General features: G+C 40.6%; 1 protein-coding gene across 6 annotated transcripts in view; it reads left to right on the plus strand.

Annotated features, from left to right (window-relative positions):
* pbrm1 (polybromo 1) overlaps positions 1 to 20,654 on the plus strand; it is an 82,596-nt gene that overhangs the window by 13,401 nt on the left and 48,541 nt on the right. For all 6 annotated transcript variants that reach the window (XM_048547300.2, XM_048547304.2, XM_048547305.2 and 3 more), the window contains 9 exons: positions 5,501 to 5,653; positions 10,295 to 10,417; positions 10,951 to 11,019; positions 11,495 to 11,593; positions 11,980 to 12,068; positions 13,969 to 14,060; positions 14,147 to 14,363; positions 16,624 to 16,765; positions 16,853 to 16,950. In XM_048547300.2, coding sequence (XP_048403257.1) covers positions 5,501 to 5,653; positions 10,295 to 10,417; positions 10,951 to 11,019; positions 11,495 to 11,593; positions 11,980 to 12,068; positions 13,969 to 14,060; positions 14,147 to 14,363; positions 16,624 to 16,765; positions 16,853 to 16,950 — 1,082 coding nt within the window. The remainder of the gene's footprint in view (positions 1 to 5,500; positions 5,654 to 10,294; positions 10,418 to 10,950; positions 11,020 to 11,494; positions 11,594 to 11,979; positions 12,069 to 13,968; positions 14,061 to 14,146; positions 14,364 to 16,623; positions 16,766 to 16,852; positions 16,951 to 20,654) is intronic.

The raw sequence follows: 20,654 nt of genomic DNA on the forward strand, positions 1-20,654 counted from the left end.
ATGAAATTTCTGTAAACAACTTTAAAATAATGATTTTCACAGAGCGCTTGCATTTGGTAGATATTAAGATCAAATTTACAGTACAAGAGATGGAAATGTCCCAACCAATCAGGACCCACGATCATGCTGTACAAAATTGTGTCTGTTTCTTGCCTCTTAGTTTTGGTGAAAACCTTTGATTCACAGGCTCAATTTAGCTATGTAATGTTCTGTACTACCAAGCATTTGTTTAAATCTAATTTTGTTTATAGCTGGCATTTAACTGAAATCTACAGTTTAAATTCTGTAGGTCCCAGTCTTAAACAAGGCTTTTAACAAGGTCACCAGTTGAACAACAGTTGGGTTTAATTCAGAATCAGTTCAAACCGATTTTTTATTAAAGGTGTCACATAGCTTTTTTATATGTTAAATTAAATATAAAACACAGTGCAGCTGAGCACAGCTTGCAATGCAGTGCCCTATCTCTCTACCACAAAGTCCAAGTGCCTGCCCCAAAGAATCCTAAAATCCAAACTGTGGAAAGAGGCCATTCAACCCATCGAGTCTCCCTGTATCTGCTCATTTACTGTCGCTAATCTACATAGCCTGCACATCCTTAAATACTATGGGGCAACTTAACATGGCCAGTCCACCTCACCAGCACAGCTGTAGACTGTGAGAGGAACCCAGAACACCTGGCAGAAACCCATATGGACACGGAAAATGTGTGGACAGTCACCCAAGGCTGGAATCGAACCCAGGTCCCTGGTGCTGTGAGGCAGCAGACCTAACCACTGAGCCACTATGTCACCTCTAGAGGTGTTTCACAACGTGTGAACATCTTGATTAAAAATACCCACATTAGTATGCCCCAGGACTATTGCGCCCAGCATCCCACCTGTGAGCCAAAAGGTTTGGGTTCATGTTTCCACCTGCCCTGGATGTGTGATTGGGTTGATTTAAGATAACTATAATAAAGTGCTAGAGATAGACGATTAAGGGAGTTAAGGCAGGAAAGAAAGGGGTTGCTTTTACCTTTTAGAACTTTTTCAGCATTTAGGAATTGCTTCTTCCTATTCTGTCACAGGAGAAGAAGCTAGTTATTTGGTGAGACCTGGTACGTGAATAAAACTTATTCATCTCCTGAAGTTCAACAGAGTATACCAACTGGTGGTAAAGTTCATACAATAAATAACAATATATTTTATTCAATTATATATCTACATAACTAAGAAATCAATTAGAATGCATTAAGGACTACAGAACCAATGATGTGCCATAGCTGCTGGAAATGGATGGGCATTCCTATTGCCAGTTTGGGCCAGATTAAATACAAATGAAATCAGTGTTTATGTTTAAGTTCAAGGAGCACTGGCTCAGATTTCAAGTGCCAGATGCTGGTAAATAGTTACTGAAATGCATCAAGGAGTCAGAAATTTCCCTGGACAAGTATGATCTAGCAGCCATTAAGGAGACATGGATTGGGACATGAATCCTGAACTGTGCAGGATGTCTCCAAATCACAGTTCTGGATAATAACAGTGTTAGCGCACTAGAGAAGGATGACCTAAGTTTTGGAAACAAGAATATGGAAATGGAGATGGAGATGAGAAATAATAAATGCAAGGAGTCACTTATGAAAGTGGTCGAAAGGCTCCATAACAGAAGAAATAATAGACCATGTCAGAAAGATGGAGCAATAACCATAGGAAGATTTTAATCTGTATATCAACTGGAAAAGCCAGAAGGGCAAAGGTAATCAGTATGAGGAGCTTATAGAATGTTTCAGTATAGTTTCTTAGAATAGCATGTCCTGGAGCTAACAAGGGAACAGACTGTACAAGACCTGGTATTGTGTAATGAGACAGGATTAATTAATGATCTCAAGACACCCTGAGATAGCAACGTCAATCATATATTTTTTAAATTCATTTGAGGGATGCATTGAGACCAGTATTTATTGCCCATCCCTAATTGCCCAGAAGGCAATTAAAAGTCAAATAATTGCTGCAGATCTGGTGTCACATGTATACCAGACCTGGTATATGCCTGTAAATCTTTTCTGCACCCTGTCAACTTTAACAACATCCTTTGTACAGAAGGGTGACCAAAATTGTTTGCAGTATTCCAAACGTGACCTCAACCAATGTCCTGCACAACTACGACATAACATTCCAACTTTAATATTCAGTTTTATGACCAATGAAGGCAAGTCTACTAAACTCCTTCTTCACCACCCCATCTAATCAAGATTCCATTGTAATCTGAGATAATCTTCTTCACTGTCCACGATACCACCTTTATTGGTATCATCCACAAATGTATTAACTATACTTCCTAAATTCATATCCAAGTCATTAATATAAATGATGCAAAGCAGTGTACCAGAGTATTTATGTGGCTGATGCAGTTCATTTTAGTTTTTGGTAAATGGTATTGCCTGAGATGTTGATAATGCAGGAATCAAATGATAATGCCATTGAATGTTAAGATGTGTGAAAGTTAGATTCTCTTGTCATTGATATTGTTTGCCTGGCATGTGAAGCCAACATTACTTGCCAGCTATCCCCCAAAGTTTGGATATTGTCCAAGTTTTGCTGCATATCGACACAGGCAGCTTCAGTTTCTGAGGAGCTGACTTATGGTGTGATATAAGTTGTGAATCGTCACTGAACATCTCCACTTCTGGCCTTATGTTGGAAGGAAGGTGTTTGATGTAGTAGCTGAAGATAATGGGACCTAGGACCACAGACTAAACTGAGGAAATCATGCAGAAATGTCCTGGAGCTGACATAACTGACATCCAGTGATGACAACCATCTTACGTTGTACAGGGTATGACTCCAACCAGTGGAGAGCTTCCCCCAGATTCCAATTGAATTTAGTTTTTTTTGTGCTCCTTGATGGCATACCTAATCAAATGCAGCCTTGATGTCACAGAATGATTCCCTCTGGAAAGCAGCTATTAGGCCCATCTTGAACCAAGGCTATAATAGATCAAACGTCAACAGGCCCTAATAGAAGTCAAACAGCATCAGTTGATCTCAAGTGTTGCTTGATAGCACCGTTGATGACCCCTTCCATCACTTTGACTGATGATCAAGAATAAACTGATGGGACAGTAATTAGTCAGGTTGGATTTGTCTGCTTTTTGTGTACAGGACATACCAAGGTAATTTTCCACAATACCAGATAGATTCCAATTTTGTAGCTATCCAGGAACAGCTTGGCCAGAGAAGCAGCAAGTTTTGAAACACAAGTCTTAAGTACAATTGCTGGAATGTTGTCAGGCCCCATAGCCTTTGTAATATTTTATGGTCTTTAGACCTTTTCTTGGTATCACATGAGATGAATTGGCTGAGGGCTATCTGTAATGATTAGGATCTCTGAAGTAAGCTGAGAAGGATCATCCAGTTCTGGTTGAAGATTGTTTACAAATTCTTCAGTTTTACTTTTTGTACTGATGTGCTGGGCACCCCCCATCACTGAGTGTGGGCATATTTATGGAACCTTTTTCTCCAGTGAATTGTTTTAATAGCCCATCACCAATGAAACCTGAACGCCAGAACTTAAATCTAATCTGTTGATTGTGCACTGACTTATTCCTGCCTATCATTTATGCTGCTTATGCTGTTTGGCACATACATAGTCCTGTTTTGTAGTTCCATTACGTTGACACCTCGTTTTTAGGTATGCTTGCTGCTGCACCTGGTATGCCTTCCTGCACTGTACACAATAATTGGACTACCGTGTGCAGTATTGGTCAGTGTCTTTAAGAAAAGATGTAAATGCATTTGAAGCAGTTCAGAGCGTGTTTACCAGAATAACACCTAGAATGAGGTCATCTAATGAAGAAAGGCTGGGCAGGCTAATGTTGTATTCTCTGGAATTTAGAAGGCAAAGACGTGACTTGATTGAACCATATAGATGTTGAGGGGTCTTGATAGGATAAATGTTCAGAAGATGTTCCCTCTTACAGAAGAATCTAAAAGCAAAGACTATTTTTAACATCGGGGGCACATATTTAAAGCAGAGATTAAGCAGATCTCTTCTCAGAGGGTTGAGTGTCTTTGAAACTCTCTTCCTGAAAAAAGTGGAAGCAGAGTACATAAATGTTTTTAAGGCAGAAATATGTAGATTCTTGTAAAGCAAAGGATTGAAAGGTTAACAAGGTGTATGCAGGAATGTGAGTTGTTCATGTATTCATAATCATATGCCACATTGCTCTTTCTATTTTCTGGTTTATTTTGTTGTATTGAATTAGTTTATTTTAGCGTGTGGTGCCTTCAATGTTTTGCTCAGCTGTGTGCATGCACTATGGGGCTTCTCGAAGCCCTGACGCAAGGCCTCTGTAGGAATTGCCCATAAGGTTGAACTTACACTGAGCAACTCCCCTGTTCCCCAGGAACCCTGAGAAAGATTTCCAAGTCTAAGCTAGAGTCAGAGATTTGGACAATTCCTGTTTATTTACCTGAATGGTTATGCAGAACATATTAGCCAGACTAAAAGCTGTTGTCACTATTAGGTAACCATACAACTGCCCCTCCGCCCAATCTCTCTCTCTGTTTCTCTTTGCCATTTTGCACCAACACCACCCCCCCCCCGACAGCTTGTCACTCCCCATCACTAAACCTCTCCCAACTGCACCCAGCCTCTCACCTTGACTGCCCAACTCAATCTGACCAACTACCACCACCTGACTTCTCCCTGACCCTCAAGTACCCCATCCAACCTGACTAGCTACTAACCCAACTTGATTAACCCCAATCCATATGTTAACTCACACCTACCACTTACATTCCTGCAACCCTATGTGCCTGCTATCTTAACCAATCAACACCCTATCACTTGCCAGTCTATCTCTTCACTTAGTCGGTCTCTCTCTCTCTTCCATGATACATTTACCCTCTCTCTATAGCTTTACCAGAAGCTTTAGGATATTTAGGATTCAGTTACTAGAATACAGCAGCTATTGCTGTAAAAACATGGTGTGGCTTCCCTTAGCTCCCTCTGAGGTTTGCTGCAATGAGATGGTTCTGAAGGATTGTCCACCAGAAGATCACTCAGAAGAATTGTGGAGGTTAAGTATGTAATTTTTGGTTGATCAGGGTCAGAATTAGAGCTTCCACTCCAGATTAGAAAATCTGGGCTATGATCTTAAATAGGGCCACTTGTGAACTAACTGCTTAGTCCCATCTGGGTTGCTGTGCATCCACATGCAAATGCACTTTAGAGGAAATGATCTTTACAACCTTCTCAAAAACTTGAGTTTTGACGCACTTTGAATTGTTATAATTACAGTGTGAAGTGGAACTTGTTTCCCAGGTTAAAATACAAGCTCAGTTTCTGCCTTGTAATGCAGAAATAACTTGGTTGAGTCTGTAATTCATTTGTATTACTGTTTATTCATTTGACTGCACACATGGATTACAGTGAACATATTCGTGCAAGTTATTGTTAGAAAATATATAACATGCGGTATTTGTATTTTTGAAACAATTCATTCTTTTATCATTTATAGGAAGATTCTGCTGAATGCAAAGCTGCAGGTAAATTGTGGGATTTGTATACAAGAACAAGAAATGAGTTTGTCCAGAGGGGAGATTATGAAGATGAAGAGGAAGAAGATGATTATGATGGTCAGGATAACCCTGGTACAACTGGCGACGAAGACGTAAGGGCAGCTTTAATTCTCTAGTTTGCAACCACATATGTCAGCCAGCATTGGTTCAATTGGTAGCAACCTTGTCTCTGAGTCCGAAGGTTGTGTGTTCACTCACTCCAGGACTTGAACACAACCATTTTGTCTGATATTCCAGTGCAGTACTTAGGTTGTACTGTATTGTCTGAGGTGTGGTTTTTCAAATGAAAAGTTGAATTAAAGCTCCATCAAATGCTCTTAGGTTAGATCCCACAAAACTATTTCAAAGAAGAGCAGAGGAGATGTCCCCTGGTCCCAGCCAACGTGTATTCGTCAACAGCTTCATAATCACAAAATAGATAATCTGGTCTTCGTCTCATTGTTGTTTACAACATATTGTTCTGCACAAATGGACTGCTAAATTTCATACAATACAATATTGACTGCACTTCAAAAATATTTAATTGGCTGAAATGCATTTTGAGACATTTGTTGATCCTGAAAGTCGCTTTATAAATGGAAAGGTTGAAATTGGTTGGCTCACCGAGCTGGTTTGTTGTTCCACAGACGTTTCATTACCATGCTGGGTAACATGATCAGTGCAGCCTCCGATGAAGCGTGGATGTGTTTTCCCGCTTGGTTTTTAAACCGTTGAGCTGGATTACCTCACTTCCGGTTTTCCTTCGTAGTGGAGTGTATATGGGGTCAAGTTCTATGTGTTTATTAATGGCTTTCTTCGTGGAGCGCCGGGCTTTTAGGAATCCCTGTGCCTGTCTCTGCTTAGCTTGTCCCAGGATTTTGGTGTTGTCCCAGCTGAATTGGTGATTTCTCTTATCCATTGGAGGCTGCACTGATGACGTTACCCAGCGTGATAACGAAATGACCTGGATGAGGACGTAGAAGGATGGGTTAGTAAATTTGCAGACGACACTCAGGTCGGTGGAGTTGTGGATAGTGACGAAGGATGCTGTAGGTTGCAGAGAGACATAGGTAAGCTGCAGAGCTGGACTGAGAGGTGGAAAATGGAGTTTAATGCAGACAAGTGTGAGGTGATGCACTTTGGTAGGAGTAACCGGAAGGCAAAGTACAGGGCTAATGGTAAGATTCTTAGCAGTGTAGAAGAGCAGAGAGATCTCGGTGTCCATGTACACAGATCCTTGAAAGTTGCCACCCAGGTTGACAGGGCTGTTAAGAAGGCATACAGTGTTTTAGCTTTTATTAATAGAGGGATCGAGTTCCGGAACCAAGAGGTTATGGTGAAGCTGTACAAAACTGTGGTGCGGCCACTCTTGGAGTACTGTGTACAGTTCTGGTCACCGCATTATAAGAAGGATGTGGAAGCTTTGGAAAGGGTGCAGAGGAGATTTACTAGGATGTTGCCTGATATGGAGGGAAGGTCTTACGAGGAAAGGCTGAGGGACTTGAGGCTGTTTTCATTAGAGAGAAGAAGGTTGAGAGGTGACTTAATTGAAACATATAAAATAATCAGAGGGTTAGATAGGGTGGATAGGGAGAGGCTTTTTCCTAGGATGGTGACAGCGAGCATGAGGGGGCATAGCTTTAAATTGTGGGGTGAAAGATATAGGGCAGATGTCAGAGGTAGTTTCTTTACTCAGAGAGTAGTAAGGGAATGGAATGCTTTGCCTGCAATGGTAGTAGATTCGCCAACTTTAGGTACATTTAAGTTGTCATTGGACAGCATATGGACGTACATGGAATAGTGTAGGTTAGATGGGCTTGAGATCGGTATGACAGGTCGGCACAACATCGAGGGCCGAAGGGCCTGTACTGTGCTGTAATGTTCTATGCCTGTGGAACAACAAACCAGCTCAGTGAGCCAAACAGCCTTAACACCCACAACCTGAGCTACAAATCTATTCCCTATTCCAAAACCTTAAATGGAAAGTTTTTTTGTTTTGTTTAAGTTTTTGACTAGTATTTGACTTCTTCTATTTCCCTACTTTGTTCATTCAGGTAGGGAATTTGATAATTGTTCAAATTTGTAAATGTGTCGAACTAACCAGGTATCTAATACAAAGTTTAACTGGTGTCATGTAAATATTGTATTATGGGAGTTATTCATATAGGAGATCATGGTGACTCACCAATCCTTTCTGGTGGCACCTTCCAAACTCATTATCTCTTCCAATCACGAATGACAAGGGCAGCATTTCCATGAGTATCCCAGTGCCTACAAGTTCCCTCCAACCTGCTCAAGGCCTTGCCTTGAAATTTGTTCGCTGTTCTTTCACTATTCTGGCACAAAAAAAGTTTAATTCTGTTCCTGCAGTACATACACCACATGAAATGCAGTGATTCAAAAGCACCACCACCTCTTCAAGGGAAATTTGATGTGGGGAGCAAATATGGCTTCAAATGTAATGCATATTTTTGGGCGTTGAGATTTTCAGAATTGTTTTAATTAAAATAAATGAGAATTAAAATGTTAATTTTTAGTGTTAGTTGAGTAGAACCCATATTTTCAGAGGGTTATGGTCAAGGGTGTTTTTGTGCATGGAAGCCTGTGTCCAGTGGGGTTCCACAGGGATCAGATTTGCTGCCTTTGTGGTATATATAAATGGATTAGTCTTGAATGCTGGAGCATTGATCAGTATGTTTGCAGCTGATATGAAAATTGGTGGGGTAGTATTTCATGTCGAATCTAGCCATGCGTTACACAAGTACGGACAGGCTGGTCAGATGAGCTGATCAGGGGCAAATGGTATCCAGTCTAGATGGGTGTGAGGTGATAAGTATGACAAACATGATGAACCCTGGGAAGCACCAAGGATCAGATGGACCCTTAATGTAATGTGACAGATAGATAAAGTATTTAAGAAAGTAAGGATTCTTGCCTTTATTAGTTGAGGCATAGAGTTTAAGAGCAGGGAGGTAAGTTGGAACTGTATAAAAAGTAAGACCACATCTAGATTGTTGCATGCAGTTCTGGAATCCACATTATAGGAGGAATGTGATAGCACTGGGGAAGATGCCAACATCTACCAGGATATTGCCTTCCACTGGAGAGTTTACTTATGAAGTGAGATTGGATAAGTTGGAGTTGTTTTCCTTAATTCAGAGAAGACTGAAGCTCAGGTGGGTCAGGATCATGATTAAGATGCACAAGATTATGAGAAGCATAGATAGGGTTGACAGGGACAAACTTTTCCCCTTGGTAGAAGGATCAATGACTCGTGGGCATAGGATTTAAGTTAAGGTGCCGGAATGTTAGAGAGGATAGAACATAGAACATAGAACAGTACAGCACAGACAGGCCCTTCAGCCCACAATGTTGTGCCGACCATTGATCCTCATGGATGCACCCTCAAATTTCTGTGACCATATGCATGTCCAGCAGTCTCTTAAATGACCCCAATGACCTTGCTTCCACAACTGCTGCTGGCAACGCATTCCATGCTCTCACAACTCTCTGCGTAAAGAACCTGCCTCTGACATCCCCTCTATACTTTCCACCAACCAGCTTAAAACTATGACCCCTCGTGCTAGCCATTTCTGCCCTGGGAAATAGTCTCTGGCTATCGACTCTATCTATGCCTCTCATTATCTTGTATACCTCAATTAGGTCCCCTCTCCTCCTCCTTTTCTCCAATGAAAAGAGACCGAGCTCAGTCAACCTCTCTTCATAAGATAAGCCCTCCAGTCCAGGCAGCATCCTGGTAAACCTCCTCTGAACCCTCTCCAAAGCATCCACATCTTTCCTATAATAGGGCGCCCAGAACTGGACGCAGTATTCCAAGTGCGGTCTAACCAAAGTTTTATAGAGCTGCAACAAGATCTCACGACTCTTAAACTCAATCCCCCTGTTAATGAAAGCCAAAACACCATATGCTTTCTTAACAACCCTGTCCACTTGGGTGGCCATTTTAAGGGATCTATGTATCTGCACACCAAGATCCCTCTGTTCCTCCACGCTGCCAAGAATCCTATCCTTAATCCTGTACTCAGTTTTCAAATTCGACCTTCCAAAATGCATCACCTCGCATTTATCCAGGTTGAACTCCATCTGCCACCTCTCAGCCCATCTCTGCATCCTGTCAATGTCCCGCTGCAGCCTACAACAGCCCTCTATACTGTCAACGACACCTCCGACCTTTGTGTCGTCTGCAAACTTGCTGACCCATCCTTCAATTCCCTCGTCCAAGTCATTAATAAAAATTACAAACAGTAGAGGCCCAAGGACAGAGCCCTGTGGAACCCCACTCACCACTGACTTCCAGGCAGAATATTTTCCTTCTACTACCACTCGCTGTCTTCTGTTGGCCAGCCAATTCTGTATCCAAGCAGCTAAGTTCCCCTGTATCCCATTCCTCCTGACCTTCTGAATGAGCCTTCCATGGGGAACCTTATCAATGTGGATGTGAGGAAAAATTTCTTGACCCAGAGGGTGGTGGGAGTTAAGAACTCATTGCCTGTCAAGGTAGTAGAGACAGAAACCTTCAACATTTAAGAAGTATTTAGATATGTGTTTGCAATGCCAAGGCATGAAAAGTAGGATTAAAATAGTTTGATGCTTGTTTTTCACTAGCACAGACACAATGGATTGAAGGGCCTTTTTCTGTAATTTAAGTCTTTATGACTGCATTCTAATACTCTGCTACTTTATGAAATTGATAAGACATGAAACTATTGAGTTTTATTTTCATTGCTTTTTAGAGTGCAGCACATTATAATAATCTGAAGGAACAATTAGAGCACCTTTTTGAAGCTGTCGCCACATATGTTGATCCAACAGGTCATCTCATTAGTGAGCTTTTTCAAAAGTTGCCTTCTAAAGTGGTGAGTAAATCTGTTCCCAATCAATAAACTGATAAATTACTGTGATACTATTGTGAAAAACATCTTTGACGATCTATTGCTGTATTAAGACCTTAACACCTCATGACGTAGAAGTAGAAGCAGGCCATTTGGCTCACCAGATCGCTGTGCTATTCAATGAAATCAATGGCAAGATCAATGGTCCAAAAGGCCTACTTAGTTGCTATGTCTTTGTGATGAAATGTCTTTCTCTTGGAAGTTCAAAAAAGTGGAGTTATTTCAATGTTGAGAGTTCTAAATAAACACAACTTCTGGCCTGCAAAGTTGAGACCCAAAGACGTTGCCTTTGAGCAGTCACATTTCTAATTTCAATTGATTTATCACAATTGTTAGTACATCTTAAACTTTTCAATCTTAAAAACTTTGATTCAGTGGACATCCTTAACTATGTTTGAACATAAACAGCAAAACTGAAGTTTACATTGAATGAATTTTGTCACATTCTGAAAAACATGACAATGTTTTAATACATGAATTATCATTTATGCTTGCAGCAATATCCTGACTACTATGAAATTATTAAAGAACCAATTGACCTGAAGACAATTGCCCAAAGGATTCAGGTTTTCACAATTTTATCTTTCTATTTTCCTTCTCATAATTTACAGCTGAAATCATGAATTTTCTTAGACCCAGAAGCATTTATTGGCCATCCCTAATTGCCCAGTGGGCAGTTAAAAATCAAACACTTTGCTATCAATCTGGAGTCACAGGTAGGCCAGACCAGATAAGAATGGCAGTTTTGTTTCCTGACGATGTTTTTAATAATCGGCAGTGGTTTCACTTTCATTATTCGACTTTTCATTTTTACTGAATACAAATTTCATCATCTGCATGATACAAACCAGAGTTCCCAAAAAAATTACCTGCATTTCTGTGTTAATTGTCCAGTGACAATAGACTAGGTCATTGTCTCACTTGAAGTGAGGAATTATTCAGCATCACTGTTGCTCTGCCTGAAAATTTTCTAAATATTAAATTTAACTTTTTAAAGTGAATACTTACTTTTAGTATGAACATACCAATTTCTTTTTACAGAATGGTGTTTATAAAAGCGTCAATGTGATGGCTAGAGATATTGAGCTTTTAGTAAGGAACGCAAAAACCTACAATGAGCCGGGGTCTCCAATCTTCAAGGTAAGGGTGACAAAAATTAAAATGTGTTGTATTTAGATCATGACTGTACAACCTGTTTTCTTACACTAAACACACTTTTTCCTACATTCCAGTAGTCACTGTTCTTCAAACATACTTCATTTAGCATAAAGAATTGCTGCGGGACATCTAACAATCATGAAAGATGCAATATAAATACCAGTCTTTGTTTTCTTTCTCTTAAGATTTAAGCAACTTCATTGCTAAGACTCTTTTACTTTTCAATTATCGTTGTAATAACATTCCAGTTTAACTCAGGAGTACAGCATGATACCATACTATAACGCACCCAGGGCCACAGTTTGGGAACTGGCGGAGATAACTTGTTGGTCTTTTTGATAATGAAAATATCAATTCCAACTCTGTAGGATGCAAATACCATTAAGAAAGTATTCAATCAGAAGAGAGCCGAACTTGAGCATAATTTGGAGCCTACTAAATCCAGTCTCCGAATCAGGTACACTAAAAATATGACTTTTGAAGACACTGTTTACAAATGATATGTTTCTTTTGCCCGTAAACAATGGAAGCTGTACCTCTTGGTAAAACGAGATTTTTGGGAAAACCTTTGAAAACGGAAATAGATAAAAATAAGAAAAAACATGAGAGTTGCTATGTTAGTTATAGTTTACATTTGTTCTTATTAATGTGTTGAATGTAGAAAATGTCTGTCATACATCAGGATTGATGCAAGCAAAGTCAGCGTCTCTGATTGGATCATAAAAAAAGGGTTGCGGATAAGTAGGGTAGAGAAGGTGTTTGGTACCCTTGCCTTCATTGGTTAGTGCATTGAGAATAGAATCATAGAATCCCTATAAAATGGAAATAGGCCCTTCAGCCCAACAAGTCCACACTGATCCTGACAATATCCCACTCCTATAACGCACCTAATCCATACATCCCTGAACGTTACTGACAATTTAGTATGGCCAATCCACCTAGCCTGCACATCTTTGGACTATGGGAGGAAATGGAAGAAAACCCACTTAGACGTGGGGAGAATGTGCAAACTCCACACAGGCAGTCACTCGAGGACGGAGTTGAATCCTGGTCCCTGGTGTTGTGAGGCAACAGTGCTGACCACTGACCCACCATGCCACCTGATTATTGGAGTTGGAAGGTTGTATTGCGGCTGGACAGGACCTTGGTGGGGCCCCTGTTGGAATACTACGTAAAATTGTGGTCTCTCTACTCTAGGAAGGATGTTATGAAACTTGAAGGGGTTCAGAAAAGATTTACAAGGATGTTGCCAGTTTTGGAGGGTTTGAGCTATAGGGTGTAGATTGGTGTTATTTTCCCAGGAGTGTTAGAGGCTGACCTGAAATAAACGTGATGCTTGGATAGAGTGTATAGGCAAAGTCTTTTCCCCAGGGGAGTCCAAAACTAGAAGGCGTAGGTTCAAAGTGAGAGGGGAAAGATTTAAAAGGGACCTGAGGGGCACCTGGTGCATGTGTGAAATGAACCGCCAGAAGAAGTGGTGGAGGCTGGTGCAATTACAACATTTAAAAGGCATCTGGATGGGTATATAAACAGGAAGGGTTTAGAGGGGTGTGGGCTAAATGTTGGCAAATGGGACTAGATTAATTTACGATATCTGGTTGGCACAGACAAGTTGGACCAACGATCTCTGAAGAAGGGTCCAGACCCGAAACATCAGCTTTCCTGTTTCTCTGCTGTTTGGCCTACTGTGTTCATCCAGCTCTACAACTTGTTATCTTGGATCAAAGGGCCTGTTTCTGTGCAGTACATCCCTATACCTCAATAAGAGCAACTCACAACTGAATACATAGGGAGAACATCAATGACCTAGTGGCAAAATAACCATTCAGGTAGCAGCAAGCAGTTACCAGTATTACTGATTATGAAGAAAAAGAGAAAGCCAATTCAAACACACAAAGTGCCTTTAAAATTCCTTTTGGCCTAATGTTATTAAGTTTGGGACATAATGCTAAAAATATTTTTTGCAGCAAAACAGTTACAACTAAATACATCAATAAGGCGCTTGCCTTTGACATTTCAAGTAATATCTCCAGTTGGGAGTTGACTGCGACTATTACCATGTCAGTTTCTGCACTATTCTAGCAAAGGTATTTAACCGAGTGATATATAGCCTCTCTTGTAAAATGCTGTTATCACTTTGGACTATGCAGTTTTCCCACTGCATGTTACCTTTCTCAGCTCTTCCCCCATGATGCATAGCCCACCAGAGTGATTCACTCCTCTGTCAATTTCCAGAACTAATACTGAACAATGCTGCATGAGATTGAATACTCCATAATTAAAACATGTATAATTAATACTTGAGCAAAAGATCTATTCTGAATTCCAGAAGGTTATTTGAAATTCTGCATTCACAGAAACCGAAGGTCAGCTCAAGGGGATCGTTTGTCAGCAATTACAATGGCTTTGCAGTATGGATCTGAGAGTGAAGAAGAAAGCGGTTTAGGTGGTAAGACACTACAGTAGTTTATTTGAATAAAACATTTTAGGAGTGGCTATTTTAGCTTTTCTATACACTTTTTTTTGTTTCTACAGCAGTCACTCGTTATGAAGATGGTGATTCTGAAGGAGAAAGCATCGGTTCATCTGTTGATGTTACAAGCCCTCTTTACCAGCTGTTTGAAGTAGTTAGAAGTTACCGGAACAGTCAGGGACAACTTCTGGCTGAACCTTTCTTTCGCCTCCCCTCCAAGAAAGATTATCCTGACTATTACCAACAAATCAAAAATCCCATGTCTCTGCACCAAATTAGGTAGGAAATGTAATTTTACTCTTTGGAAGATGACGTTATTGATCAAGGTCTCTTGAAAAATTTTGGGTTAATACAAAAGCACGTGCAGGTATGTCCTTTACATAAAAAGGAGGATAAATCCAGCTCAGCCAAGTACTACCCCATTACTAAAGTGATGGAAAGTGTCAACAACAGTACTATCAAGCAGCACCTGCTCAGCAGTAACCTGCCCAGTGATGCCAGGTTCTGCTGGGGCCATTCAGCTCTTGACCTCATTACAGCCAAGGTTCAAACATGGACAAAAGAACTAATTTCCGGAGGTGAGGTAAGAATGACAGCCCTTGACAACAAGGCTGCATTCGACTGAGCATGGCATCAAGGAGCCCTAGCAAAAATGGAATCAATAGGTATGAGGGGCCAAACTCTCCAGTGATTGGAATCATACCTGACACATAGAAAAATGGTCATGGTTATTAAAGGTCAGTTATCCTAGCTCCAGGACATCTCTGCATGAGTTCCTCAGGGTAGTATCCCAGCCCCGGTCATCTTCAGCTCTTTTGTTACTGGCCTTCCCTCCATCATAAGGTCACAAGTGGTGATGTTTGCCCATGATGGCGCAATTTTCAGCATCATTCGTGACTCCTCAGATACTGAAGCAGTTCATGTTCAAAATCTGGTCAGTATCCAGGCTTGAACTGACAAGTGGCAAGTAACATTCACAGCACACAAATGCTGGGTTATGAACATCACCAATAAGAGACAATCTAACAACCATCCCTTGATATTCAATGGTGTTACCATCACTGAATTGCACATTGTCGACATCCTGTGGGCTATCATTGACCAGAAACTCAACTGGACTCACCACACAAACACAGTGGCTACAAGAGCAGGTTAGAGGGTAGGAACATTGTGGTGAATGACTCACCTCCTGATTTGCCCTAAGCCTGTCCACTATTTACAAGGCACAAGCCTGGAGTGTAATGGAATACTCTCCACTTGCCTGGATAGATGCAACTGCAATAATACCCAAGAAACTTGAAACCGTCCAGGATAAAGCAACTCGCTTGATTGCCACTACATCTACAAGCATCCATTCCTTCCACCATCAACGTTCGGTAACAGCAGTATGTACTATCTACAAAATACATTGCACAAATTCATCAAAGATCCTCAGACAGCACCTTCCAAACCAACAACATTTTCAAATAGATGGACAAGGGCAGCAGATATGTGAGAGCACCACCACCTTCAAGTTCCCCGCCAAGCCATTCCCCATTCCTGACTTGATCCATTGTTACTGGGTCAAAATCCTGGAATTCCCTTCGTAATGGCATGTGGATTAACCCACAGCAGAAGGGAAGTGACAGCCAGAGTTGATTGAAAGGGGAGCCTAGCAGGAAAAATGGTAGAGTAGCATTGGCAGGAATTCTGGGCATAATTCAGGAGGCTCAGCAGAAATTCATCCCAAGGAAAACAAAACGTACTAAGGGGAAGATGAAGCATCCGTGGCAGACAAGAGAAGTCAGTGACAGTATAAAAGCAAAGAAAAAGCATACAATGTGGTGAAGATTAGTGGGAAGCCAAAGGATTGTGAAGCCTTGAAAAACCAGCGGAGGAAGATTAAAATAGCAATAAGCAAGGAACAAGTTGAAATATGAGTGTAAGCTCGCTGTTAATATGAAAGAAGATTGCAGGAGTTTTTACAACATATATTACAAGGTAAAAGAGCAACAAAAATGGACATTAGACTGCTGGAAAATGAGGCTGGAGAAGTAAGGTTGGGGAACAAAGAAATGGCAAAGGAACTGAACAGCTTCTTTGCATCAGTCTTCATCATGGAAGACACCAGTAGCATTCTACAACTTCAAGAGAGCAGGGGTAGAAGTGAGCATAAAGGCTGTTACTAAGGAGAAGGTATTGGGGAAGCTGAACGTTGGATAAATCACCCAGACTAGACTTGTAATTGTAAATAATTTAAAACCCAGAATCTAAATCTAAACACATTTATTACTGTTGCTTGCTGCATCATATTCTTTATAATAGAATTTGTGTTGAGGTCGCATTGTGTGTATATCTACTGAAATTCTGCATGCATTGCAGATTGTAGTTCTCATTTAAATGAAAAAAAGACAAATCTGATGAGTGTAACAAAGATTCATGTTTGCCATTGATTTTGGAAACTAAGATTCCTCAGGATACTAAAGAGAAATGTCACTATTATAACGTGGAATTTTACGTGTATAGTAAATCTGGTATTAAATTTTATTCTTTTAACTAGACTAAAATTGAAGAACAATGAATTTGAAAATCTGGACCAGATGGAAGCTGATATGAACCTGATGTTTGAAAATGCCAAACGCTATAATATTCCTAATTCTGCAATCTTTAAACGAGTGCTGAAGTTGCAGCAAATCATGCAGGTATAAAAATAGTAGTATGGTGTGTTTTAATATTTATATATTCTGTAAATTTTACCTGAGGTACTTTACTGAGAATTGTTCCATCAGGCAAAGAAAAAGGAACTGGCTAGAAGGGAGTATACTGAAGACGGTGACAGTATGGTATCTTCCGTAACATCTGATACAGGCAGTGCAAAGAGAAAGAGGTAAAACATAAAAATTTTATAGCAATAAAATATTCAAAATGGAAACGTTTTATAAATCTAATGTTTCGGCTGTGGGAAAGGCTGATCATTGTTACAAATTGTTCACAACTTTTTATCTATGCTTTGTACAGTGGAAAACTGAAGAATACAATGTGCATTGAATCCCTTCTATCCTAAACCTACAGATCTTAGAGTAAAATTTTAAAACAATAGAATAAAATGGTCTCCTTCTCTGTCACAATAATCATAACTCCATACCTTTTATTTTGATAGTCCTCCAATCTTTCACTACCCTGTTATAGGAAAAACATAGTAAAACTGGAAAGTGTACAAAGAAAATTTACGAGGATGTTGTCAGGACTAGTGGGTCTGAAGTATTAGGAGAGGTTGGCCAGGATCAGACTTTATTCCTTGGAATGTAGGAGAATGAGGGGTGAACTTATTGAGATGTATAAAATTATGAGGGGCATAGATAGGATGAATGCATAAGTCTTTTTCCCAGGTATTGGGAATGGAAAAGTAGAGGCCATTGATTTAAGGTGAGAGGGAATAGATTTAAGAAGGGCCTGAGGGGCAACTTCTTCACGCAGAGAGTGGTATGCATATGGAATGTGCTGCCGGAGAAAGAACATTTGCAAATAGAATCCCTACAGGCCCTTCAGCCCAACAAGTCCACACTGACCTTCAGACATCCCACCCAGACCCATGCCCCTATCACCCACACCATCTACACACACCTGAACACTGTGGGCAATTTAGCACACCTAGTCCACTTCACCTGCACATCTTTGGACTGTGTTAGGAAACTGGAGCACCCGGAGGAAACGCACGCAAACACAGGGAGAATGTGCAAACTCCACATAGACAGTTGCCTGAGAGTTGGAACTGAACCTGGGTCCCTGGCGCTGTGAGGCAGCAGTGCTAACCACTGAGCCACTATGCCACTCTGAAAAAAAAACTGGACAGGTACATGAATGAGAAGGGTTTAGAGTGATATGGGCCAAAAGCGGGCAATTGAAAGGAGCTGAGAGGCCACCCTGGTCAGCATGGACCAGTTTGAGTCAAAGGCCTGTTTCCCTCATGTATTACTCTCTGACTTCATGACTCTAAGTTCTGTTTATTTTCTTATGTCATGACATTATATGATTTGAATAGATTTCTTTACTATTATAATAAAAAAACAACATTCTTGATGGCTTTGAGTGTTTGAAAAGCTCTGGCTCTTGAGATATTGGAGCCCAGTTTGTGCCGTATATATATAGTGCCTTTTTTATATTTTATCATAATATTAGAATCTGATCAGTTTACGTTTATTACATTCCCAGTGTTGTAAATGTCAAAATTACAAAGTATTGATTTAATATTAATAATATTGTTTCAATATATTTGAAATTGTCAAAATTTCCTGTCAAGAAAATCGTAGAATCCCTACAGTGCAGAAGGAGACCATTCAGCCCATTGAGCCCGCACTAACTCTCTGAAGACCATCCCACTCACACCCACCAGTTTATCCTTCCTCTTACCATTGCTAATCTGCCTAGTCTTTACATTCCTGGATATTACAGGGCAATTAAGCATGGCGAGTCTGCACATGTTCTGACTATGGGAGGAAACCGGAGCACCCAGTGGAATGCGCAAACTCCACACGCAGTCACCCAAGGCCAGAATTGAACCCAAGTCCCTGGCACTGTGAATTAGCAACGCTAACCACTATGCCACCATGCTGCCCAAAACTTTTTCATGAAGTGTAGGATGTTATGGACACTTTACATGTGGCCAGAAATTGTCAGCAGCTGCAAAACTTGAGCTCCAGATTTTAGATCTCCTGCAACTGCTAGAAACATTGTAGTGCATTCAAAATGCTGAGAACTATGTGGATGCTACGTTTGGAGAAGTGCAGGATAGAAGAGTGTGATTAGAGATGAGAATGGTGACTGCCGGACAGTCTCGGAAGATTAGACAGGGTAGTGTAGGAGTTCCCTGAGTCCATCTTTCTCACTCTGGCAGGTTTTCTACTTGGATATTGCTGAAGGCGATGGTTCCTCATTGGAATGCAGCCAGAGCCACATTAATGGTACCGTAGGTAGCTCAACTGCAGAGGAGGGATGGAGGAAGAGTGGAAGAGCAATTTCAGAGGAGTAAATGTGGTCATAGATGTTACTCCTAGATGGAGTATGATCTTCCTAATGCTAGAATCAAGGATGTTACCAGTCTCCTGTAGGATATTCTTATAGCAGAGTATGAACACCTGAGATGATTGTCTGTGTCAGTACTAAGCACAGAGATATAAAAGGAATGAAGTCCTGAATGGAGATTTTAGAGAACTAGAAAACAAGTTAGAAAGCAAGACTTCGAAGGCAGTTATCTCCGAATTGCACTCAGTCCAAAGTCTAGTGTGGACAGAAAGTGGAACATTTAACTGCAGAGTGTGTGCAGTACGGAGGAACTTAGATTTCAGAGGCACTGGGATTACTCCTGGGATAGGCGAGACCTGTTCAAGGAGGACAGGTTGCACCTAATCAGGATCATAACTAATACCTTCACAAGCAGATTTGCAAATGCTATTGTTGAGGATTTAAACTATCTTAGTCAGGGGATGGAAACCTGAAAGGGAATTCTTACAGGGAAGAAAGAAAGCTAATGATGGTCAGAAGAAAAGAAGCTAGCAAAATGATAAAGCTCAAGAAATATTGGCGAGCATAAAATAGGCAAAAAATGTTAAAAATGCAAAATTAAAGGCAATTTATCTGAATGCACAAAACATTTGCAATCACACAAGTAAAAGTTGATGGGGTATGAAGCTGGATGAACACAGCAGGCCAAGCAGCATCTCAGGAGCTCAGGTGCTCCTGAGATGCTGCTTGGCCTGCTGTGTTCATCCAGCTTCACACTTTATTATCTTGGATGCTCCAGCATCTGCAGTTCCCATTATCTCTAAAAGTTAATGGGAGTGGTTCTGACTTTGAAGTTTTGACCTAATTGCAATAATGCAGTGTGATTGCAGAGTGACCGAGACTGGCAGTTGAAATTACAGAAAGTTGTGAACACAGCCCAGCCCATCACGCAAAACAGCCTCCCATCCTTTGACTTTGTCTGTACATTGCGCTGCAGCAGAAAAGCAACCAACATAACCAAAGATCATAGCCACCCTGTTCCATCAGGCAGAAGATCTAAAAGTTTGTATTCACATATGTACAGATTCAAGAACGGCGTCTTCCCCACTGTTATCAGACTTTAGAATGATTCTCTTTAATGCTAACGTTGATCTCCCTCTGCACCTTCTTGGCAGCTGTGACATTGTATCCTGTACTCTGTTACCCACATGCACTTGTATGCCATGATGTGCCCATACAGCTTATAAGACAACATTTTTCACAGAATCTCGGAACAAGTGACAGTAATTAATCAAATCAAATCAAAAAATGCAAGTTTATTTGACATTTATGAATTGGCAAAATGGAAAAAGAAGTGGCATAGTGCTATTATTAAGAAATGAAATCAGTACGTTCATAGGAGAGAATCTTAGATTAGATGATCGAGGTGTAAAATTAGTTTGGACAGATCTTAGAAACAGTATGGAACTGCAAAAGTTGGGAGAATATATTCATAGACCACAGACAGTAATGGTGATATATGGTAGATGTACATGTGACAAAAGTAACACAATAATCATGGGTAACTTCAATGTACATCCGCGTTTGGGT

Source organism: Stegostoma tigrinum, chromosome 11 (genome assembly GCF_030684315.1).
Source record: "Stegostoma tigrinum isolate sSteTig4 chromosome 11, sSteTig4.hap1, whole genome shotgun sequence".
Lineage (NCBI taxonomy): Eukaryota > Metazoa > Chordata > Chondrichthyes > Orectolobiformes > Stegostomatidae > Stegostoma > Stegostoma tigrinum.